At 37.1% G+C, this 25,937-nt stretch overlaps 2 protein-coding genes across 2 annotated transcripts in view; one reads left to right on the top strand and one right to left on the bottom strand.

Annotated features, from left to right (window-relative positions):
* The window catches only part of LOC127450051 (testis-expressed protein 33-like), a 304,945-nt gene that overhangs the window by 229,810 nt on the left and 49,198 nt on the right, over positions 1–25,937 (bottom strand). The gene's annotated exons all lie outside the window — the stretch shown is intronic.
* LOC127450028 (beta-1,4-mannosyl-glycoprotein 4-beta-N-acetylglucosaminyltransferase-like) lies at positions 522–25,937 on the top strand. Its single transcript, XM_051713734.1, has 3 exons — positions 522–699; positions 20,621–20,846; positions 21,877–25,937. Exons 1-3 carry the CDS (start codon positions 674–676, stop codon positions 23,122–23,124), a joined length of 1,500 nt encoding a protein of 499 aa, XP_051569694.1. The 5' UTR covers positions 522–673; the 3' UTR covers positions 23,125–25,937.

The raw sequence follows: 25,937 nt of genomic DNA, 5'->3' as shown, positions 1-25,937 counted from the left end.
TAGTGTATGTAAACTTCTGACCCACTGGAATTGTGATATAGTCAATTAAAAGTGAAACAATCTGTAAACAATTGTTGGAAAAATTACTTGTGTCATGCACAAAGTAGATGTCCTAAATGACTTGTCAAATCTATAGTTTGCTAATATAAAAATCTATGGAGTGGTTACGAAATTAGTTTTAATGACTTCAACTGTATCTATCTGACAAGGATAGTAGTCAACATAAAAGTTTGTCTTGACTAACTTTCCTTTCTACTTAGTCTTTAGTTTAACTGTTAAAGTTAGTAAAGTTAACTGTAATATTATCCCGTTTAGCTTTCTAATGTTTTTAAATTGGTTTGCACTATTAATGTTCAGTTTTTTGACATATGTCAGTAGAAAACATCACACTAAAATAAAGAGCATAAAGCAGAGAGAGAGAGAGAGAGAGAGAGAGAGAGAGAGAGAGAGAGGTGTGTGTGTGTGTGTGTGTGTGTGTGTGTGTGTGTGTGTGTGTGTGTGTGTGATAATAATATAGCTGTAAAGAAGTCACGCGACTTGTTGTGTTGTCTTGTCTCGCGCGCGCGTCTGCTGTGCAGTTAGTTTCCAGCGCGATTAAAAGTCAAGTGTACAATCAGACAGAGAAACGCCACAGGCGATATCCGTACTGACGGATACATGCAGCAGAAGCAGCATGGGGAGGTCGCACATGTCTGCCAGGTAAGAGATCAGTATTGTTCTGTTGCATTTTCCGCTTGTTTCTGTGTTGACCAGGGGAGAAATCTTACACGAATGTTCCGGGTTCTGTACAAGTTAAGCTCAATCAGAAGCTTTTGTGGCATGTTGATGAGCACATACAAAGTATTTCGCCTCGTCCCTAGTTTGTTTAAAAACTAAAATCACGGTTGCAGTGAGGCACTTACAATAGAAGTGAATGGGTCCAGTATATAAACTTTAAAATACTTACTGTTTCAAAAGTATAGCCACAAGGCATATTATTTCTGTTGTTTTAGTGTGAAAAAAAAAAAAAAAAAAATCTGTTTACATTTATATCCAAATGTTCAACACTGCTGTCATTAAAACGTAACATGAATACATGCCTTGTACCACGCCATGAACATTGTGAGTTGTTTACCTAGACAGCATTAACATTTTTTTTTTTTGCTTTTCTCACTTCTGGATTAAAGTAATCATGTGTTAATGTGTTCCATGTTTCACATTCTTCATACATTACGTGGGAGTCAGGTTTAGTGATCATTTAATAAGTTCTCTAGCTGTTAAAAAGGAAGATATAACAATCCCTCAGTAACAAGCAAAACTCATCATAAACCACAGTTCATAAAAAGAATTATGAAAATAAACCCTAATGATGGCTTCTATGAACTTAAAAGACTTTGTGGACTGACTTGTATACAATAGATACCCACCTAGAGATCTAAAAATGTCAGAATTCAAAGACGTTTGGTGGTGGAGGAGGATGTGTTTTCTATTCACAGATGTGAACTGAAAAATGTGATGTGTACACAGGAAGTTTCAAACACTTGTGAAGGAACCGAAAAACAGACATTGTGGTGTTGCTCTCATAATTTACTCACCCTCATGACATCCCAGATGTGTTTCACTTACTTTCTTCTGCTGAACACAAACAAAGATTTTTAGGAGCTTTGTAGGTCCATTCAATGCAAGTGAATGGTGACCATACATTTGAAACTCCAAAAAGCACATAAAGGAAGCATGAAAGTAATCCATGTGACTCCAGTGGTTTAATCTATATCTTCATAAGTGATACAAATGGTTTTGGGTGAGAACAGATGGAAATTTTTCCCTATACATGTTGACATCTGCAGTCTTCTTGGCAATCATGATTTTAAGCTCGATTACACTTCCTAGTGCCATCTAGCTCTCTGTGCATGCGTTAAGCACTGGGAGGTGTAATCAAGCTTGAAATCATGATCGTGCCTAGAGACTGCAATGGAAAGATGTACAGCAGGGGTATTCAATTAAAGTTTCAAGAGGTCCGGTCTCTACATTTCCATCCCAGCAAAGGTCCGTATAATAATATGTAGCTTACATAGTGCCATATGGCTATGAAATTATGTCATATATATTTCTGAATATTTTTTTTATAACTTGCCACATTGGCAGCAATAGTACTTTTGTTAAAAAGAAAAGTGAAAGAAGCTGAATGACAGCAGTCCAGTTTTTGTGTTTAAAAATTTTTACATTCAGAATATACACTGATGGGCAAAAGTTTGGAATAATGTACAAATTTTGCTCTTATGAAAATAAATTGATACTTTAATTCACCAAAGTGTCATTCAACTGATCACAGATAGTCAGGACATTACTGATGTAAAAAAACTGCACCATCACTATTTGAAAAAAGTCATTATTGATCAAATCTAGACCTGCCCCATTTCCAGCAGCCATCACTCCAACACCTTATCCTTCAGTAATCATGCAAAACTGCTAATTTGGTACTAGAAAATCACTTGCCATTATATCAAACACAGCTGAAAGCTATTTGGTTCATTAAATGAAGCTTAACATTGTCTTTGTGTTTGTTTTTTTGAGTTGCCACAGTATACAATAGACTGGCATGTCTTAAGGTCAATATTAGGGAAAAAAATGGCAAAAAAGAAACAGCTTTCTCTAGAAACATGTCAGACAGTCATTGTTTTGAGGAATGAAGGCTATACAATGCTTGAAATTGCCAAAAAACTGAAGATTTCATACAAAGGTGTACACTACAGTCTTCAAAGACAAAGGACAACTGGCTCTAACAATGACAGAAAGAGATGTGGAAGGACAGATGTACAACTAAACAAGAGGATAAGTACATCAGAGTCTCTAGTTTGAGAAATAGACGCTTCACAAGTCCTCAGCTGACAACTTCATTGAATTCTACCCGCTCAACACCAGTTTCATGTACAACAGTAAAGAGAAGACTCAGGAGTGCAGGCCTTATGGGAAGAACTGCAAAGAAAAAGCCACTTTTGAAACAGAAAAACAAAAAGAAAAGGTTAGAGTGGGCAAAGAAACACAGACATTGGACAACAGATAATTGGAAAAGAGTGTTATGGATCTTAACCCCATTGAGCTTTTGTGGGATCAGCTAGACTGTAAGGTGCGTGAGAAGTGCCCGACAAGACAGTCACATCTATGGCAAGTGCTACAGGAAGTGTGGGATGAAATGTCACCTGAGTATCTGGACAAGCTAGAATGCCAAGGATCTGCAAAGCTGTCATTGCTGCACGTGGAGGATTTTTGATGAGAACTCTGAAGTAGTTTAAGAAGTTCTGAACATTTTTTTTTTCAAATTGTAATAGTAATTTTTCACGTTATTAATGTCCTGACTATACATTGTGATCAGTTGAATGCCACTTTGGTGAATAAAAGTGTAATATATATATATATATATATATAATTTAAATATTACAGTTTGTAAGTAATTAATTATTGTTATTTGAGGTGCTTTCTTAGCAAATATTTATTGAGTAATTTGAGTGTGAGGGTCTGAGTATAGAGAGAATATAAATTTTTATTAAGTTATAATCAGCAATTCAGGTCATGATTTGAGTGAAAGTGAATAAAACGCACAGTTGTTGTAGCGCCTCTAGTGTTCATTTCTGCTGGAAATGGTACCTGGAGACAAGTTTTGCAAAGACAGATATAGAGTCACATTTTTACTGAGACCAGGTTTAGGCTACATCAGAGAGCACTTTGAATGCATTGATTTCAATAGGAATGTTGCGTCAACAGTTCCTGTCAGACATAGAGGAAAATGCATGCAGGGCTCCAGACTAAAAAAGAAGACTACGGAGTTATTGGGACCAAAATGAATCATTTTTGAGCCATATGGCTGTTTTTAGTTGACAAATTGCAGAATTGCTCAATATAGATGGTTATTTAAAATCAAGACAGAAAGCCAAAGGAAAGAAAGCTGATAACCTTTTAATTGATCAATAGTTTTTAAAGTATATAAATAAAAAAATTTCCTTACAGTGACAGGGCGGACTAAAAGTACAGGCTACAGTAGTCTGCACATGAATAAAATCCCAGATGCAGTTTATTGTGCAACCAAAATACCAATAATAACAATTTGTCCGCATACATAATGGCTCACGCTGTGTTTGTTGTGTGCAGCCAGCTCATCTCAACAGAAAGGGTGAAAAGGGGCGGAAGACCCATTAGCACATGCTCTAAAGGTGTAATTCAGTAATTTACAAGATTTTGGGTGCATTCCATTCTGAAGTGCTCATCCCTATGCCCTAATCCCTTCAGAGGGTTTGCCCTCCAGAGCACTGTGCGAATTACGGGGGGTCTAGGAGGTCTTGGACACCCTGAATGTAACCGGAGACCCCCTGGAAAGCTAAATTGCGCATTCTTGGGCGGTCTCATTTAAAATCATAAACCAAAAAAATAAACCAGAATTCAAATGTACAGTATATGTTCAAACATTAAATAAATACAATACCACTTTGTGAATTTCTTTTATTTAAGCACCTTTATTAGAATAACAGATAAAGTGAATTTACAGGAAAATAACACAAGCAAAAGCCGGTTTCAAACAGAAAGACAGGAGTTTAAATGTTAAAATAATATAATTAATAATCAAAAGCCTTTATAAACCACAGACTTCTTGTTTATAGATCCAGAGTGTGTTTAGAGGGGCAGCTGGTTTCATTTACAACAAACCTGCACATTTATGACTTATGGTCCGGTTCTGGCCCGCTTGGCAGCGAAGTGTCCATCAGTTGAACGCTACGGAAATGGCCGTTTTGAAGGGCCCTTCGAAGGAGCTTTTTATGAGCCCTTCGGTTTGAAGCGACTTTTCAGTATGGCAGCCATGATTGTTCTCCCTTCGAAGTGCCCTTTGGAGGTGGATTTATCCCATTTGGAAAGCAGGGAATATCTGACAAAACTGCATATAAATGCACACAAAGTGTTACTGACTGTCGCCAACGGCGACTAGATTATAAATTATTGTCGCAGTTAATTATTTTTAGTTGCATTTGCAACCATTTTAGTCAGTCTGGAGCAAGGGTTTGTAAAAGTGAAGCGCCTTCCATTTGACTGAAAGTTTCGTAAAAAGTTGCGAGAATGTTAACTTTTACGCACTCTGACGTTTATGCATAACTTAAAAAAATCTCATATTGCATCCCATGTTTCTAGGGTACAGTGAAGTTTTGAAAAAAGTTCATGATAAGGCACATACACCGATCAGCAACAACATTAAAACCACCTGCCTAATATTGTGTAGGTCCCCCTCGTTGCGCCAAACAGCGGCAATCCACTGAGATGTTATTCTTCTCACCACAATCGTACAGAGCGGTTATCTGAGTTACGGTAGACTTTGTCAGTTTGAACTAGTCTGGCCATTCTCTGTTGACCTCTCTCATCAATAAGGCGTTTCCGTCCACAGAACTGCTGCTCACTGGATGTTTTTTGTTTTTGGCACCATTCTGAGTAAATTCTAGAGACTGTTGTGTGAAAATCGCAGGAGATCAGCAGTTACAGAAATACTCAAACCAGCCCATCTGGCACCAACAATCATCCATGCGATTATCTAATCAGCCAATTGTGTGGCAGCAGTGCAGTGGATCAGGAGCTTCAGGTAATGTTCACATCAACCATCAGAATGGGGGAAAATGTGATCTCAGTGATTTGGAGCGTGGCATGATTGTTGGTGCCAGACGAGCTGGTTTGAGTTGTTGGGGAAACACAAAAATAGCATAGCATGTTCTTGCAAAATGTCTCTATGCGATCAATAATACAGATGTAGGTACATTTGCACCTGTTTGCTAATTACTCTACACGCCAGTGTGTTCATGTTGACTGATTTGAACTGAACAAGAATTAGTTGTTGGCCTCAAAGTAGTTGAGCTCCAGATCACGCCTACCAATAACGTGGACCAATGGCAGTAGGAAGGTGTTTAGCAGCCGGCATGAAGTTTTCGGAAAGTTTGTGCTGGCGAGCTGTTACAAACCACCAAAATTCAAAAACACCTTAATTTGGCCTGATTTTGTTCAGAATGACATCACACTTCGTTCTTCAATTTCATATGAAGGATGCCAAGGCCTTAAGTAACCACCTAAGAGCCACAGAGAACACCTTAGCAATGTCCTAGCAACCATATAGAACAACCACATAGCAACACATTCGGAACTTCCAGAACACCCTAATAACTGCATAACGCGCTCAGCCACACACAACACCCTAGAATATAATGGCGGCAAGTTTTTAAGCAAGTAGCAAGCACCATTCACGTTTTCTTTGGAAAATATGAAAAATCTTGGTAATGCTGCCTCTGACAACTACCACCATGTAATTAGTTTTGTTCATTTCAATGAAGTGCTTTTATTATTTCCTGGAAGAATTAGGTATGCGTGTGTGTGTATGGGTTTGAGAGAGAGAGAATATAATCCTTTTTCTCTGTTGAGTGCTACAGTATGGTAAAAGAGTTTGCGGGTGTGCTGCATCTGTGTGTGTGTGTGTGTGTGTGTGTGTTCCCAAACCAAGAGAAGAGAGCTTTTGTACAGGCTGAGAAAACAAGTTGACATTTGAGAATTGGAAGAGGGAGAGCCTTGTAGAAAAAAAGAACCATGGGTGCCCTCTGCAGAAACTCATTCGCGAACACACACACACACACACACACACACACACACACACACACACACACAACCATACAACCATACATGCAAAATGGTCTCATAGAATCACGTCACTATAGACCTACCTGCAAAATTATTTTCACGTGGCTCGTTGTATGTATCACACCAGTTTCCTTGGTGAAATGAACACTAGAGGCAATACAACAACAATGACTTTTATTAACTTTCAAACAAATGATTAGTAAAACGGTAGATTATTCCTCATGCAATGCTATCTTATGACATCTAAACAGTTTCACCATAGCGCATGACTTGTATGGCTAGAATTGTTGAAATGAATGCGTTAATGCATGCAATTTATTTAAAACGTTTAACGTGTTTTTCTTAATCGTGATTAATGCATTTAATATAAAAGTTAATATTGTTACATATTGTTTACTTTTCTGAGAAGGAACTAAAGGCATTTTGACTGGAAAAGATGTATATTTAGTCCAATTGAAGCACTTTTGAAAACTGCGATTGATCTCGATTAACTATGAAAAATAGTTAAATGGCGATTCAATATTTTTAATCAACTGACAGCACTAATTTTAACGTTTACATTACATAACCAACTACACTTCCAGGCTTATTCAAGCATGAACAAGTTGCGTGGTAGCTCAGCTCAGCTACACTTGTAACGCGAAGGACCACGGTTTGAGTCTGGAAAAGCATGTGATTTTACATGAGCCAAAAGTGTCATAGAAGCACCACAAAATGACATGGTTGCTTCAGCAATTGCATTTTTCATCTCACATTTGCTTGTACAATACTATTGGTTAGGTTTAAGGTTGAGGGTAGGGAGGTAGGTGTAGTTGATTGAAAACTCGATAGAGCATTAACCTTAACCTCATCAGTTTGGGAGAACATTTAACTCTTTTAGCACCACACAGTGGACATTTCACCTCGGAACTGCCGAGATACGTGTAATGAACTCTGTTATGTCATTTCGCAAAAATGTCGCCACAGTCACACAATTTTCATGAGATCAGGCTGCCAGCAAACATGCTTTGGCTGGTTTCTGCATACTCCAGGTAGCATTAAAAATATTAGGGATACATCCCCATCAGACACATTTCTTAGGGGACTTTTATACAAAAAATGCATTATTGTATTAGAAAACATCTAGAATGACTGCAAAGGAATGGAACAGAATTCAGCGGTCTTCAAAGTTTATTTATTTATTTATTTATTTTTCACCTTTTCTCCGCAATTTGGAATGCCCAATTCCCAATGCACTCTAAGTCCTCGTGGTGGCGTAGTGACTTGCCTCAATCCAGGTGGTGGAGGATGAACCTCAGTTGCCTCTGTGTCTGAGACCGTCAATCCGCGCATCTTATCACGTGGCTTGTTGAGCGCGTTACCCCGGAGACTAGCGTTTGTGGAGGCTTCACGCTTTTCTCCGCGGCATCCATGCACAACTCACCACGTGCCCCACCGAGAGCGAGAACCACACATTATAGTGACCACGAGGAGGTTACCCCATGTGACTCTACCCTCCCTAGCAACCGGACCAATTTGGTTGCGTAGGAGACCTGGCTGGAGTCACTCAGCACGCCCTGGATTCGAACTCGCGACTCCAGGGGGTGGTATTCAGCATCTTTACTCGCTCAGCTACCCAGGCCCCTTGAGACTAATTTTTAAAAATACTACAGCATCTAAAAAACAGCACAAGATGCAACGCAACAGCCAAAGACATCTGTCTGAATGTGCATAACGTAAAAGTTGCACTTTAAACAGGATGAACTTAAAGGTGCATTAAAGCGATACACGTGCCTCCCTTGAAAATGCCTCTCTAACAAACTTGCGAACACACTGGAGACCCTGGATCTTTCCAAATAATGATGCTACTGTTCACACAACAGTTTCAAAATACAGAGGCTGAACCTAAAATAGAACAAGCCAGAACAGTCACATTCTTGTGCCCTACCCAACTGCTAAATCTTGAATCATTAACAGGTGAGATCATTTTTGTAGCACGTTATCACATGCTATCTTCCTATTTTTTTTCTCTCTCTCACAATCTTACCCTTTTAGCTTTTTGCAGTATACTTAAATAGTGATGCAGTGTGACGAATACATTTTTAGGGAAACTAATATTCCATGTAGTCTCACAATAAGGTCATAAAACTGCATGTATAATAAATGTAAAAGATATAGATAAAATGGCTTACAATAGTTTAAGAAAAAAAATGGTTGTAACAATACCTTTTGGGATCATTTATCAAGCACGCACATACCAGAATGCATTAAACAATTCTTCCGTATAACAAAATAAACATTCAGAACAGCAGACATGACAAGTATTGAGTCACACCTTAACCAGCATCATTGTGTTGACCCACCTGGGCAGAGGTTTTTCATAGGTGGTGGCCGCAGGTGGATTAATAACAAGGCCTTCAGTTTTTAAAAATATTAAGGCACAGTGCTACTCTTTTGCAAGATTACCAGAGAATCAGGCCATATGAGGCATGACAGATCATGACAAGCATGGGCAAGCACAGGTGGTGATGTTACCGTGAATGTAACAGTGTGATGGTTCAGAATCTGCATGTTGATTAAATTAAGTGGCATATAACAACATGTAAAATTGCCTTTTGATGTTGCAAATCCCAGTGAACTTGAATACGGCTGTAATTATTAATCCTTAAAGGTCCCAACTAAGATCCATCTTCCTTCTGCAACTATCGTCCTATTTCTAACCTGCCTTTTATATGTAAACTTCTGGAAAAAGTTGTAGCCTCCCAGTTACAATCACATCTTGCAGCGAATAATCTCTATTACCCTTTCCAATCTGGTTTTTGCCTATTCCACAGCACTGAAACTGCTCTCTTAATGATCTCCTCCTCTCTGCTGACTCTGGATTTCTCAGTATTCTGATGTAGCTTGACCTGAGCTCTGCTTTTGACACTGTATGCCACAAAACGCTCCTTTCCAGATTTTCAGATATTTGTATTACTGGCACAGCTCTATCAGTGTAGTTGCACATAAACTGTGGAACTCTCTACCCCAGAGCCTCCGTGACATCTCCTCTATTTCTATCTTTAAATCTCAGCTTAAAACGCATCTTTTCTCAGTGCATTCTCTGTCAATTACTGATTGATGTTTTATATCCCCTTTTGTAATTGAGATTGTAACTTCTGTTGAAATGTATATTAATGTACTTTGTCCTGTTAAATGTATACGGAGTGTAAAGTGTCCTTGAGCTTGTGGAAAAGCACTATATAAATAAAACTTATTATTATTTTTATCAGTGGCTGAATCATAGTCATTTTTATATATTCAGTACAACAACACTTTTGCTGGTGTGATGCTGCTTAATTCTGCCTTTAGAACTTTAGAACAACAATTAAAATTCCTATATGGCACTTCAATTAAGCACAATAACATGAGACATGTGCCTGAATAAATGTAATTTTATGCAACTGTTATTACTCGATCAAGTATTAATACTGCACTTTAAAGATGGGATTTTTAAAAAGTAATTTTGTATTTATTTTTATTAACATCTGTGATGAGGAGGAGGGTGGGGCTGGGCCATGACTACACACGCCTGTCTCCCAATCGGGCTAATCAGCCGAGGAGAGGGATAAATGCAGCGGGATGTGGCAGTTCGGGAGAGAGAGAGCCACACGCAGCTGCAGTGTGTGCGTTTGTGTTTATAATTTGTCTTTATGTTTTAATTACTCATTACACATTATTTAATGGTTCGTCCAGTTCCCGCCGCCTCCTTTCCATTTGACCCTTTGTTACAACATCATAGTTACTAATATCCAAGGTCATTTTTAATTTTTAATTTGAAAACAGTGGGCATGGGAAACATAATATAAATTTTATTTATATAAATTTTAAAGTCTAAACAAACCTTTGTTAGAAAACCCAGAAAATACCTGCAAATTGTTAATGATTAAAGAAAAACATCCATCATATGGTCTAAAAATGCCCCTGTACCAGGGTCAGAAATTAACAGGTGCTGTCACTCATAAAAAGTGACAAAAATACCTCAGCAATCCTAAATGTGCCCCTATAATGAAATCCTATGTGTTTCATTTGTTAACATTATAATACATTTCTTAGATTTCTAGTCTAGGCCTAGGCACACTCCAAAAAAATGTTAAGCCTATTTTTAAGATTTGCACATTTTAATTTTATAACAAATTTCCACCAAATTTAATTGAGTAATCTTAAATGTAATTATTAAAACATACAGTATCTAAGGGTTTTTAAAATGTAATTTTGTTAATGATTACTCAATTGAATTTGATGGAAATTTGTTATGAAATTAAAATGTTAATTTTGAAAGAATATTTTTTTTAGTGTATACGTAGTATTGCATAAAATATAAAATAAAAGATACTTCATAATTTCTCAGAATGAGAATTGATGCTAATAAATTTATTAAATTGAAGTATTTAACACTAAAGGATGACACAGTATTTTTATAGGATTAGAGTACACATGCCCTCATAAAGGTACACTTAAAAAAAGAATTTTAAGATTTGCACATTTCAACTTCATAACACAATCCCATAAAACTGAACTGAGTAATCTTTAATAAAATAAAATTAATTTTATTAATAATTTTTTGTTTTTTTAAACATTACACAATTCAATTTGATTTAATTTAGTTAAGAAATTAAAATGCGTGTAAAAAAATAAATGCCCTTAAAAAAAAAAAACAAATCCAGATGGCAAATATTTTCCCTTAATGGAAAAGTTAATTTCTGACACTGCCCTGTGCCATATACAGAAGGTTTGGACATTTCAGAATAATAATAAAGTCAACAAAATGAAATGACACAAATGAAAGTATGGGAATTATGCACTGACCAAAAAATATTAAACAAATCCAATCTCTTATATTGGTAGCACTTTACAATAAGATTCCATTCATTAACATTAGTTAATGCATTGGGTGTCATGAACAAACAATGAACAATACATTTCTTATAGCATTAATCTTTGTTAATGTTAGTTAATAAAAATACAGTTGTTCATAATTAGTTCATAGTGCATTAACTGTTAACAAATACAACTTTTGATTTGAAAAAAATTATTAGTATATATTGAAATTAACATTAATCAAGATTAATAAATGCTCAAGGTATTCTTCATGTTAACTTATGTTAACAAATGAAACTTATTGTAAAGTGTTGCTCTTATTTTAGTAGCCACTCTTTGTCTACATTATATTTTGCACACTCTGGGCCCAAATATGCTGGACACATGCTGGCTGCTTTTTTGCATTCTCTAGTCCAGCTCCTTTTAAATTAAATGTTATTTTTGTAAAGAAATGCAGGCACAATTTAGATTTGTCTACAAAAATTATTTCAAGCATTTAAGCTTGAGTTTTCTACACCAAAAGGTTTTAACGATCTTAGAGAAGCATACTCAGTCAAGTGTGTCCAAACTGTTAACCGTTTTTAAAGTCAGTGACGTGCTCCAAAATGACAGATTGGCCTGATCATGTTATAGATGTTATACAGTTTGTTATTTACACTGGGAGACAAGTAATAAGTGCTAAGAAAAAAGAAAGACTGAGATCATAGGTCAGATGATCAATTATTTACACATGGTCATTGGGGCCCAGGGGCCGTCTGTGTTCCACACAGCCAAATCAAAGAGTTTCATGTCACAGGACCTGAGGTCCCAACATCTGATGTTAATCACTCTGGTTTCTTTTTTTGGTGTGCTCAAACACAGCATGTTAAACTCAATAAGCAACATTTAACTCAAACCTTTATCCTGACCTTCTCCACCCCTATTCCATCTATTTCTCAGTATGTTCTGTCTGTGCTTGAGTTTAGCCCTCAGACTCAGAGAGCTAAGCAATGACATTGATAATATATTTTCCTTTTTTTCCTTACTTAAGCCTGACAATTGAAAGAATTGTCAGAAAAATACAAATGTTTGACATTAAACTGTTTTTAGTTCCATTAGACAAACTATTAAAAAGAAAATCATAAAAAAAAAAAAAAAAATCACATTCATTTATGCATCATATTTGATACATTAGGCTTTAAAGGTCATTATCCTCCTGAGGCCCTGCAATTCATTTTTGTATAGGACATATGTTAAGTTTTTCTCAGCCCATACATGCTACAGTGGTACATCTTGGGTTATTATCAGAGGACTCCCTGGTAGGGCTGGGCAATATATAAAATATTAACGATATAATCGCGATAATTTTGCTGATGGTGTAAAATTGACCAATAACGTGAATATCGCAATGATTTTAATGTACTTTTATTTGGCCATTATATTTCATAAAGAGCGCATCATTAGACTAATTTCACGATCCTTCAGGGCTGCACAATTAAACAAAAATAACATAAAAATGGCGAGTAGGTCATGTGATTATTAATCCACGAAAGTCTGTGATTTAAAGACAGACAAACGTGGTCTGTGTGTGATTCAGAACAAACCAGTGATCGCGGCGCTCTCAGATCAGTTCACGTGCATTGTGAAATCAAAGTAATGCAGATTCAAGCATTTGCGCAATTCTAAACGTTGGTAACCGCTACAAGTTATTATACAAATCTACAAACGTGGCACAGAATGACAGAAAAGGAGGAGATTACAGCATTTCAGGAAATGCGGAACATTGTGAACTGTCAAATAAACATCGCCTTTTCTGTCAAAATAAAAGCCCCAGGTGAAGTAAACAGGACATAAATATATTACTTTTGTAGAACGCAAATCTAATAATCAGATTAATAATGATAATTCAGAATTATAATAATCAACCTGATGTGTCCCACAGTAATAATTTAGTATTATGCAATGTTCAGCTGGGGTTTCAAAAATAAGTTAGTGAAGTAGCTTTGCACCGTAAAAACATTTGAAGGTAAATAATGCTTTTATTAAGCTACTATGTATCATTGTGTATGAAATATAAATATAAAGTGCATATCAATGGCCACTGGGGGTTGCGTCAGGATGATTGAATGATTGAATGACAGAAAATGATTGAATTTCATTGTCCCTTGTGTTTATCTAATGAAAAATGAATTATTAGATTTTCATTTAATGTCTTTAAAATATTTAATCTACTTGGCTACATTGGCTGTTTGGGGGGTCTGGGTAGCTCAGCGAGTAAAGATGCTGACTACCACCCCTGGAGCCGTGAGTTCAAATCCAGGGCGTGCTGAGTGACTCCAGCCAGGTCTCCTAAGCAACCAAATTGGCCCGGTTGCTAGGGAGGGTCGAGTCACATGGGGTAACCTCTTCGTGGTCATTTAATGTCTTTAAAATATTTAATCTACTTGGCTACATTGGATGGTTGGGGGGCCTGGGTAGCTCAGCAAGTAAAGATGCTGACTACCACCCCTGGAGTCGTGAGTTCAAATCCAGGGCATGCTGAGTGACTCCAGCCATGTCTCCTAAGCAACCAAATTGGCCTGGTTGCTAGGGAGGGTTGCATTGGATGTTTGGGGAGCCTGGGTAGCTCAGCGAGTAAAGATGCTGACTACCACCCCTGGAGTCGTGAGTTCGAATCCAGGGCGTGCTGAGTGACTCCAGCCAGGTCTCCTAAGCAACCAAATTGGCCCAGTTGCTAGGAAGGGTAGAGTCACATGGGGTAACCTCTTCGTGGTCGCTATAATGTGGTTCGCTCTCGGTGGGGCGCATGTTGAGTTGTGCGTGGATGCCGCGGAGAATAGCGTGAAGCATCCACACGTGCTATGTCTCCACGGTAACTCGCTCAACAAGCCACATGATAAGATGTGTGGATTGACAGTCTCAGACGCAGAGGCAACTGAGATTCGTCCTCCGCCACTCAGATTGAGGCAAGTCACTACGCCACCACGAGGACTTTGAGCACATTGGGAATTCCAAATTGGGGAATAAAAGGGGAGAAAAAAAAAACTGCAATGGCTGTTTGGATGAAATTATGTTTCCTCTGATAAAAAAAAAAAAAAAAATACTTTTGAGCCATTTTAGAGCAAATACGTAATTATTGAGATATATATTGAATATCGTCAATAGGCTGAAAAATATTGAGATTTTTTAAGACGTATTGCCCAGCCCTACTCCCTGGTCTTTTCAGAGATACCTAATGTTTGAGAGTTTGGCCATTTTCTCCGGCCTATTAATATGGATTGAAATGTATCATAATTCAATTCGGCACATCAAATACAATTTTATGCAGCAAACACTATATTGACATATAAAAAAGGGAACTGTAAAACTTTTGTCACTGGGTCTCAGGAACTTATGGTAAGATGACATCATCATAGCTTGTAATGTAAAATAATGAGATCTTTATAATGACACAAAGTAGAGAAAGTCATTCAAATGTAATAGTGGATTTTTTATTTTGCTCTTGGAGCAAATGGGTAAGTGAAAATAAGATTTTTACTGTGGTCTCTTATCACTCCCATTCAGCGCTGTCTAAGTTTACCCTGCAAACGTTTACTTCCGCATTCCAAAACCTGGTGTGTGAAAAAGGTCTACTGAGGGACTTGTACACAACTATTACACAAGGTGCAAACATTGATTGATGCTCAAGAAGACAACACACTACTATATGCATACTATACTTTTAGTAAATATCTGTAATGTAGATTCTGAAGAGCAGTACTAATTAAAAACATTTAATCACTTATATTTATATAAATAATGAAAGGGGTGTGAACATATGAGACAAAAGGGAATGCAAACGTATTTTCTCTACCATATATACTGTTTATTAAACCTCTGATTAATGGGTTAACAGCTGTCTTTTCTTAGGTTTTATATCTTGTTTTTGAACAGCAATCTAAATCAAGCAATTCTGTGATTTGGTGAATAAAAACAGCCATTTGGCTCCTAAATGTTGCAGTTTAGGAGCCAATTTTTTAAAGTCATTTTTTTAGTCTGGAGCCCTGAGATAGTGCCATAAACATGTGAAACTTACATACCATATGTTTTTTGGCTTTTCAGCTTGTACAGCGAGTGAATCAGGAGCCGTCAAACGTTGTGTACCATATTTGATACACACAGCGTTATAGGGTTAAAATGTGTTTTATTTAATTCTAAGTGTACAACATTATGCTTTGTGCTACATTACCCAGGAATTTGTTTTTAAAAAAACTAGTTACCTCAGCTGTGATGGAGTTTTTAATACAGCTGCTGAGGAGAGATGTAATAGTAGATGTTATTATGTATTGTGATTATTATTATTGAATTGCAAATGCAGTTTATAATATTAATATTGCATATTTTCTGTCAAATCGAAATGCACATTTGACAATAAAGCAATGAGTTGGGAGGCAGATGTACAGTACTGTGCACAGGTTTTAGGCACTTGTGAAAAATGTTGCATAGTGAGGATGTCTTCAAAAATAATGCTATAAATAATTTTCATTTATCAATTAACATCATACAAAGTCCAGTAAACCATAAAAAAGCTAAATCAATATTCGGTGTGACCACATTTGCCTTTAAATGCCTCTATATGTAATGTATGTGTGGAGTTTGCATGTTCTCCACGTGTTCATGTGGGTTTCCTCCGGGTGCTCCAGTTTCCCCCACAAGTCCAAAAACATGCAGGTTAATTGAATTGGAGACTCTAAATTGCCCTGTAGGTGTGAGTGAGAGTCCTCCAGCCACTGGGGGTTGCATCAGGAAGGGCATCCGGCATAAAACCTGTGCCAAGTCAAATAGGCGGATCACGGTTGGTCTGCTTTAGCAACCCCTAACGGGAGCAGACGGAAGAAGATTAACAACAATAATATCTGTTAAGTTTATTTACACCTACTTCATGTAGGGCAACATTCTATTTAATATTGATCTTCCATCTGGCTCTTAATTGTTGAATAAAACATTTTCCATTGAAGTTTATTAGAACTGAACATATTCGAGGAGAAAAACTCAGAGATTCATCCTTAATTCATGGGGTCCAGTCTTTAAAACCCTCTTGAAAATCTCCTTTGTACTTGCCCTTATAAAAATTGACCACAGTTCTTGCATAATATACAGAGTTTAACGGTGGTATTAGTAAGAACATGGTAATCACAGATAAAACAATGCTCCTCATTGCCAGATTCAATTTTGGTTTCTAAAAAACAAACTATGCAATTTGTATTGAAAAAAAATATCCATGTTGAAACTATAAGAAACAACTGCCATAAAAGTGACTTATATTCCCCAAATATACGATATTTAATATATTTATAATAATAGTAACATTTATCCAATAAACATATACAATATTTCTGCCAACACACCATAGTTTCTGCAGTTAGGGTTACTTATGGTGATGTGTAGATTGAAAAACCTGTAATTACATGAATGGCACAGTGTTTTCCCATTTACCTCGTCACTGCTGTTTAGAATGTTGGGGATGTTTAATCTTGTTTCAACAAGCTTTGCTTTCCCATATCTCATGCTGTTTACCACAGGTTCGTGAGGCAGTGTGCGATTAAATCGGGTAGTGTTGTGCGCAGCAGTAAATGCCAACTGTTACTGAAAAAGAGTGGGGCAATTTTGTAGTTGCACGGGTGGGAATTACTCAACCAACCGCACATATACTCCTCCGGCCCACCTGGAAAGGTCCCAGTGCTCTAGATGGCCAGACCATCCCTTCTCATAATAGGTCAGATCTATTACCAACCTTTGGTTTAAAGCAATATTCCTGATTCAAAAAGTTAAGCTCTGTCGACAGCACTGTGGATCACAGAAAATAATTTTGACTTGTCCATCAGTTTTTACAAAATATATAAAGCAAAAATTGTAGTTATAGCAACACAATTCATGTAAACAATGCAATGCAATTAACGTTAAATATGTTTTGAAAGTATAGCCCCAGGACACAAGCTTGTAATAACGTGAGTTTGTGAAATTGAAGACGACAATTGTTACGTTTTCAACTAGCCCCAAACTAAATAAGAGGTTCACCTGTTTTAATTGAACTGAGAGTGTGTTGGCTTTGCCCCAGTTCTAATGCCCAGCAGTGTGTTGTGTTTGGCTGTTTATCTGACTGTATGTGAATAGTTAGAAGGGATTTTACAATGAAACAGGATGTGTGTGTCTTTCCATTTAGGAGTGAGAGAGTAAAAAACAAAACAAAACGAGATACAGTACCATTAGACTCGCATTAGTGTTTTGAAGAAGTAGTGCAAATCAAATAGAGATACAGAGAGAGAGAAAGAAAACCGATATAATGCATGTTCAAGTACAAAGTCCATGAGGTAAGAAGATATGAAGGTGAAGGTTGTTAGATGGTTAAGGGTCTCGTCTGCTAACACAAAATCTGTAGTTTCAGTTGAGATTACCATAAACTGCTCAATCACCACAAGGTTGAATCTCATAAATCCTGTCAAGAACGTGCCTGGGATCATATTTCAGCCCAAAATCGAAGGATAAAGATAAGAATTGTATTTTCCATATAGTAAATCAAGCTGGAGAATTAAGATTTTTTTTACATTGTGAGAGTATTATTTTCATGACAAATTAAAGGTGCACTCTAACTTTTTCCCATTAAAAAAAAGTTTTACTCCTAAAGAAATGAATTGTAATTTTGAAACGTATGAATAAAATCATGACCACTCACATGAGATGAGGAATCTAGTTATATCAGTAACCTTATAAAAGGTATTTATTCTGCATAGGGCAGGGGGCTGAATACTACTCGCTTATTCTCAGTAACCTTCTTGTTATTGGACACTTTCACTCTTGGATTAAATTAATCATGGCTGATTGTGATTAGTGAATTTCTACAATGGCATCGGTAACTGAAAACTATTGATTTTGAATGATGCAGCATCCTCACCACTAGGTGTCACTAAGTCCAAGATGACACAAACAAAAAGTGCACCGTTAAGCACCCCATGTCCCAATTCTTACTACCAGCCTGATCTCATGAAAATTACGTGACTGGTGAAATTTTAGCAAAATGATATTAAGTGGTTCCTTGCATGTATTTCTGCAGTTCCAAGGTGAAATGCTCACTGTGTGGTGCTAAATGCATCTCCTTCCAAAGAGATGAGGTTTTTAAGGTTATTGCTCTTTTAAGTTTTAACTTAACAAAACCTACCTCTCTACACTAAACCTAACTGAAAATATCATAAAGCAAAACGTGACCTGAAAAAAATTGCTCAGACTCATTCCCTGGTCCTTGCATCGCAAGTGCAACACTATCAGTTAAGCTACCGCGCAATGTCATCATGTTTGAACAAGTTTGTAAATGTAGTTGGTTTAATGCAAATGTTAAAATGTATCGCCTTACAAGGCATGCACTATAGTGAAGTGTTTTGATGTACATTTCATCAGGAAAGTGCAGCGACGCAATACAAGGAGGCATGTAAAAATCATTTTGCAAAAGTAAAGGTATAGTTACGTGATTCTATGAGAACAGGTTTCAAAAACCGTAATACAAAAAACAAATCTCATATTCATTGCTCTGTTCAGGCTGGTCTGGTTTGCTGGTTTTAGTTGGGTTTTGGGCACAGGCTGAGAGTCCAGCTAGACCAGCAAAATAGACCAGGGCTGGGTTTCCCAAATGCATCGCAAGCTTAAGTTGATCGTAGAGACCATTGGCACCAGTGGTTTCTACTATCTACTTAGCCTACGATTCTTTTGGGAAACGCAGCCCAGCCTAGTCTAAAGCATGTAAATATATAATCGTACACTAAATCATACAAACACTCCAACAACAGAAGAGTGAACATGGTTCAGAACAGACTAAGAGTGGTCGCTAAAGTAAAGAGTAATGCATAGATTAAGTAAAATGCTGTTTTGTGTTAATGTTTGATGGATGTAAAGTTACCCATCTCCATATCAAAATCATTCCATGACTTGAAAGCAGCAATCTTTCAGCCATGTGGTACATCTAACATGTCAGAAAAATATAACTCTGCAGATGTACTGTGTGTACTGTAAGTATTTTGACACGTAAGCCACACTTAATATACAATAAAATATCAAGTGGCATCTGCAAACAAATGATGCTAGGCAATTTCCTAGAACTAGGACTTCCCTTTCCTTGCACGTACTTTAACTAGTCCCAAGGTTATTTTTAAGTGTTGCTTAAAACACCATATTTTAACATATCTACACATGTAAGCTATATTTTGCTTTTCCCCAACATGCTCCAACAATGGAGTAAGACAGAATAGCTTAATGGTGAGATTGCTTTTGCTAGTCTTTCTCATGGTTGCTAATGTCACACCGCTCATCTATTCGTAGAATGAGACAAAAGCACTGCAGTGTGGGAGACGAATATGATTAGGGACTAAATCATGTTAGTCAGTTAATATTGAACGCTCTTGAATGACACCCGTGATCCGCTGCAAAAAAGAGAGCGCTGTGTGTCATCATATTTGCTTGTCGCTATGCAATCACATGGTAGGGTTTTGTGGCCTTTTGTCTTTGTTATTATGAACTGAAAAGACACTCAGGAAGCGAAGTGTTGAATTGCATTTCAGACACACTGAAGTTTGGGAATGTTAGCATGTTAGCATGAACTGGATTTACAGCGACAGTGGCACCAAAAAGTATTTGGACACTTAAGACACGCTTAAAAATGTATGGATGTCATTGCATAAGGTAACTCTTGCATAAATTTATCAAACCAATGGCATTTATTAGAAAGAAATATCCCCGCTGAGAAAACTTATAAGCTTTCCATTGTAAGTGCCTCACTGTATCCTCTATTTTTGCTTATTTTATTTAATGAAAAAGGGAAAGAGTCAAAAAAAGTTTTTGTAGGGGACAGTCTGAAAGTCCACACATTGTGCTAAACTTTGGAGGATGTGGTAAGAGACTGTACTACACTTCACACACTTCATGCCTGAGTGTATAGTGTACAGTGTAAGTCCATAGTGTATAGTGCATCATTTAGGACACTGATATTGTATTTGGACAATACATTTGGTGCCAATGTAGGCTTACATTTTTACATTTAGATGAATTGAATAGTTTTTATAAGAAACTGTCAGAAAGTGTTTTGACTATCTCAAACCAAAGTCCAATTCATTTAGAACTGACACAGTTTGTTCTGTTACAGGATGAGAGTAAGGATGTATAAGGTCTTCCTGTTGTGCTTGCTAGGGTTCTGTGTCATTTCCTTTCTACATTATTACAAAGCCCTGCAAAATATTCCACTGCTTCAAGAGCTCTCTTCAACCTCTTCACACCTAAAGACACTGAAGTTGGTCAGCGGTTTCTTCTGGAATGTGCCGGATACTGAATTCTTGTCCCATCATAACAATCACAAACACGACTATCTTAAGGTAAAGCCAATGACAGTAACAAGAAATGAATGAGGGTAAAGGTATAGAGAGGTCTAGCCATCACAGTCCTTTAGAGGTCAGTTTTTCATGCATAATTTATTTATTTTTTTTAGGTTTTGCATCCAACTCCAGTTTGTAATTAATGAAAATAATTATTAGCAGGTCTTGCTTGCTCAAGCTTAGGGTTAGGGATTTGAACAAACCCCTAACCCTAAAGGCACCAATTTGAATGACAAATTACACATTATCTACTGCAAATATATTATTTAAATCATCGAGTGGATAAAACAGCTTCTTTTAGTGATCTCATATGTATTCTATCCATAGAATAAGGCATGAAGGAATAGATAATACATTTTAATGTGACATTGGTTAATGTTGTGTTGACAGGACAGTGTACGCCTCTTATTTAAATGCTCCACTAAACGCCATGGGCAGTGTCCAAATGTTCACAAGCAGTATAGCATTGCTCAGCTGTTTCAACCTTCTTTCTAGCTCTGAGCGAAGAATGATGAAGATAGTAAACTAAGTAGTAATCTTTTCGCATATATCTCATCCCATGCATTTGTGCTATGGACATAAATGACACCTTATATCATGCAGTTTGTTGAGGAGAGGCGTGCTATTACTTAGCAATCAGACTTACGGTTTTCACCCGGTGGACAGTAAAATGGGCAGAAAATATCCCATAGACTTGAGAGTGGGCTCTTTTAACTGGAGCCAGCATGCAACCACCCAGAAAACCCTAGTATTGTGAATCGAAGAAGAGAGAAAATAAAAAGAGATTGCACAATTTTGGGTTTACAGGCTGGTTTCAAAAGCCCGGGCCAACCTCGACAGTCTGTGCATCTCAGAGAACAGCTTTTTTTTTTAATTCATTCTGAACACACAAATCATGGATGATGCTTTTGTTATCATGTTAAAAAGAAGACCCATATTGCTGAGCATCATAACTCAAGAAAATGAGACTTAACCTTGAATGTAATAAATCCAAACAGAATTTATAATAAGCTTCTTTTGTTCCAAATAGGGCTTCCTTGAAGCAAAAGTGATTCTGCCAGATGACACTTTTCAAAATGGTGACCTTCATGAACGTACCTTTATCCTCCATGATGATTCCACACCCTTTTTCATCCAAACCAAATCTGGAGCAATGTGCTTCCAGAAGGGGACTAAAATGTCTGACACTGCGTCTCAACGTTCGATACTGCAGCAGCAGCATCATCAACATGATTCGATCAATGAAGGCAAGAAAGGGGTTAAGTGCGCCTGCCGCCAAGGCTGGCACGGGCCACACTGTGGTATACCTACAATCGTGCAACATTCAGATCTCTCAACCAAGTCAAAATTAATGCCCAGAAAAGTTCCACGGCGAGTCATCAATGCCATCAACATTAACCACGAATTTGACCTTCTACACGCTCGATTCCACGAACTTGCTGATGTTGTGGATGTGTTTTTTGTTTGCGAATCCAATTTTACTGCATACGGCGACCCGAGACCTCTTTATTTCCGGCAGCTGATCCTCAATGGAACGTTCGATTACATTAAGCATAAGATCCTTTACATTTTTCTTGACCATTTTCCGAATGGTGGTCGTTCAGATGGCTGGATCACTGATGATTATCTACGAACGTATTTGACAAAAAACGGAATGTCGCGCATTCAGGGCTTGAAAGCGGACGATGTTTTCATTATAGACGATGCGGATGAAATTCCAGCACGCGATGGAATCCTTTTCCTCAAACTCTACGATGGCTGGACCGAACCAGTTGGGATCCACATGCGGAAATCTCTGTATGGATTTTACTGGAGGCAATTCGGAACGCTGAACGTCTTGTCAGGTTGCACGGCAGCTATGCTTTTAATGGTTTATAAGGGCGATGGAATTCTTCTTCGACGGCGGTCCTATTACACAATGTCGGGATTCCGGGAGTATGAGAACTTTACGGGACGTATTCTGGTACCGTGGGCCATCGGAAGCCCCGTTCACTATGCTGGATGGCACTGTTCCTGGTGTTTCAAACCAGAGGGGATTTATTACAAACTTATATCAGCCCAGAATGGAGACTTCCCACGTTGGGGTGATTACAAAGAAAAACAAAATCTAAGTTACATTCAAGAGTTAATACGAACTGGGGGTTGGTTTGATGGGACAGTACCAGACTACCCACCTACAGACCCCAAAGAACATATGTATGCTCCAAAATACCTACTGGACAATTATGAAAAATATGGATACTTGCTGAAGAACGCATACACAAAAGAGAAAGGTTAAAAAAAAATGGGACGTTTAATAAATATGGATTTCAGTGGAGGCACAACCACCTCCATGTCAAAGTTTAGCTCAATGAGTTTTCCCTCACACTTCATCAAACTTCAGATCCTACTACTGAGAAAAGATAATTGTAATAAATGAAAGTGATCACTTTGAAATGAAGCTTGAATATTTATTCTATACAAATGATGAGCACTAGGGGGCTGAAACATGGTCATGTGATTTAAGCAATGGCAGTAATTCAAGCAATGGCTTCCATCTTCGTAATGGAAACATTAGACCTACAGAGAGTATTATGGTCATATCGATACTGCGTTATTATTTACACGTTGCTTTGATAGTCGATTTGCATTTGCAGTCATCATTACACAATTTGTGTGTTGACACTTTGATAAAACCAGTTTGCCAAGATATGAAATGCAAATGAAAAAGGAAGCCTCATCTTATTGGCTATCGTTCTGTGTATTGTTGACTAAAATCATGTGCTTAGTTGAGATAGCTGCTTAAAATCAGGAGGGTGCCCAAAGTCATGGGAAAATCTGAATTTATATGATGGATATACTTTTCGTCTATTTGTGTTCTGCTCTAAAATATTTAGTTAGCTTAATATTGCTCTTTTGTAGAGTAAAGCCTGCTTGCAAAACCATAGTGATGTCTGATTTGTGAGTGAATCGTTCTGAGTCGATTCTTTTCAATGAATTGTTTGAATCTGTTTACAAACTGGTCTAAATTTTTATCAGTGAATCAGCCTTAATTTAATGATTTTTAAAATCTTAATAAAAAAAAAAATAATAATCTAGTTGTTACAAATGACTGGAAATGTCATGTGTCATTTTTGAGCTGTCATGCTCATGGAAGACCTGGGATCGGTCTGCCTGGGTCATGTTCCCATCTCGTCCCCACTCTCATACCACATGATCTGCTGTCCCTTTATTACTGTGTCTATCAATGATAAAGGCAAAATGCGCAAGATAGTAAAAAAAAAAAAAAAAATCGAAATAGCACCAGTGCTATCTTATGATATTTTTACTGGTTCCATAGGTTAAAAACAGGACACAGATGTACTTTGAGTTTGTAATGCTTAATCTACAGTTTAATTCATGTTTGAAATTGCGGCTTCAAAGTTACTTTCATAGTTCTTCCAGATGTCTTCAGTCTCAAGGATTTTAATATGGTCAGTCATGCTCTGTTGGCTCGTGATAATTTTATACTTTAAAACACTCACTTTTGGCATCTGTATCTGAAGTGTTTCATGTGTCTGTTGTACCCTAGAAACGGAACTCCTATCCGACAATGAGGAACTACGTTTTCAAGATCCTGACATTATGTCAACAGAATTATCTACAACAGGAAATAAAATACAAATAGCCTTGTCTACCAATGAACACAAATATGGAGAGTTTAGCAGTTTTTGTTTTCTAGTCTCAGGGGTATGTACTGTAAGTGGTTTAAAGCTTCATAGCTTTAAAAGCCAGGATGGCCACACCACAACATTCAAACATTTAAGTTTAGGATTAAGTTATTATATTCTGTAATATTGACTCACCTTCATGTTGTTCCAAACCCTGTTGCTGTCATTTTGTTCTGTGAAACACAACACACAAAAGAAGAAATCTTTGAAGAATTGTTACGCAGCTTTTGCCATACAACATATTTGCTGTTGAGCTCCTAAGAGGACCAAAAAACAGCAGAATGAGCAAAATTAGTGAACTAATCCTTTCAGTCCTGCATTATTATTGACACACTAGCAAAGACGTGACAACTATGTGGTCTCCGCATCCACTTTCCATTGCTTTGTCGCCATCAATTAAGACCTAAAATACTGTGCTGTTTCAACTTATGAGCTCTCGCGATAACTAGTTACAGTAACTATTACCATGGCCATAACCAACTATGAGGTCACCGTAAATTTTTCATATTCACATTTTCAGACTACGATTTTCAATTGCCTTTCATATCAGACAAGTTCATGATGCAGTACAGCACATTGAATCTTTAGTTCAATATTTTTTCAAAAAGTTTTAATATCATTAATTGGTTGTAAATTACTGTCCAGAGGTCCAGTAGCACATACGCTGCGCTGTCATGTGGCACCTGTTACTTTTTCAGCACTGGTTAGGATGGACCAAACACAGTCATTTATTATTACTGGATGAATGAGTAGAAATGATTGTATATATAGTGCAGTGGCAGGATTCCATCCACAGGGAGGAATCATTGCATTTATCCTTTTATTATTATTATAAATTACTATCCGATTCGTTTTTCTGAGCCATCAAGCGCCCCCTGGAGACCTTTGTTCTACTGTAGTAATATTGTAGCAACCATAACTGTAATAACCATGTTTCCTGGTTTCTTTTTTCTTCTTCTCTCTTTTGTTTTTTTTTTTTGGCAAAAACCTTGGTTTTACTATAGTAATATTGTAGCAACCATAATTGTAGTAAACATGGTTATTTTTATTTTATTTATTTTGGTGGAATCCTTGGTTTTACTGTAGTAATATTGTAACAACCATGACTATAGTTTAACTATTGTAATATTATAGTAACATGGATTTTTTTTTTTTTTTGGAAATCTTTAGTAAAACAAAGTAAAATTGTACCAGCTGTAGTAACCTATCGGCCACACTGCTCTCTGGATATCAGCATCAGCCATTAAAAGAAAAAACATTATCGGTCTACGTTTTACCACAAAAGCCATGGTTAAACTATGATTACTGCATTAAAACTATGGTAAATTTTTATAAGAGTTAACCATGGCTTTACTACAGTTACTATGGTACATTGTACAGGTGCATCTCAATAAATTAGAAT

The sequence above is a fragment of the Myxocyprinus asiaticus genome, chromosome 13 (genome assembly GCF_019703515.2).
Source record: "Myxocyprinus asiaticus isolate MX2 ecotype Aquarium Trade chromosome 13, UBuf_Myxa_2, whole genome shotgun sequence".
In the NCBI taxonomy this organism is placed as follows: domain Eukaryota; kingdom Metazoa; phylum Chordata; class Actinopteri; order Cypriniformes; family Catostomidae; genus Myxocyprinus; species Myxocyprinus asiaticus.
Note: the sequence above shows the minus strand (reverse complement) of the source record. Positions and strands in the feature narration are given on the sequence as shown.

Excerpts from the sequence above, each read along its gene's own strand:
- LOC127450028 (XM_051713734.1), top strand. The coding sequence starts at position 674 with ATGGGGAGGTCGCACATGTCTGCCAG. Across the intron at positions 700-20,620 it reads AGGTCGCACATGTCTGCCAG|GATGAGAGTAAGGATGTATA; the intron begins GTAAGAGATCAG and ends GTTCTGTTACAG. Across the intron at positions 20,847-21,876 it reads ACAAACACGACTATCTTAAG|GGCTTCCTTGAAGCAAAAGT; the intron begins GTAAAGCCAATG and ends TGTTCCAAATAG.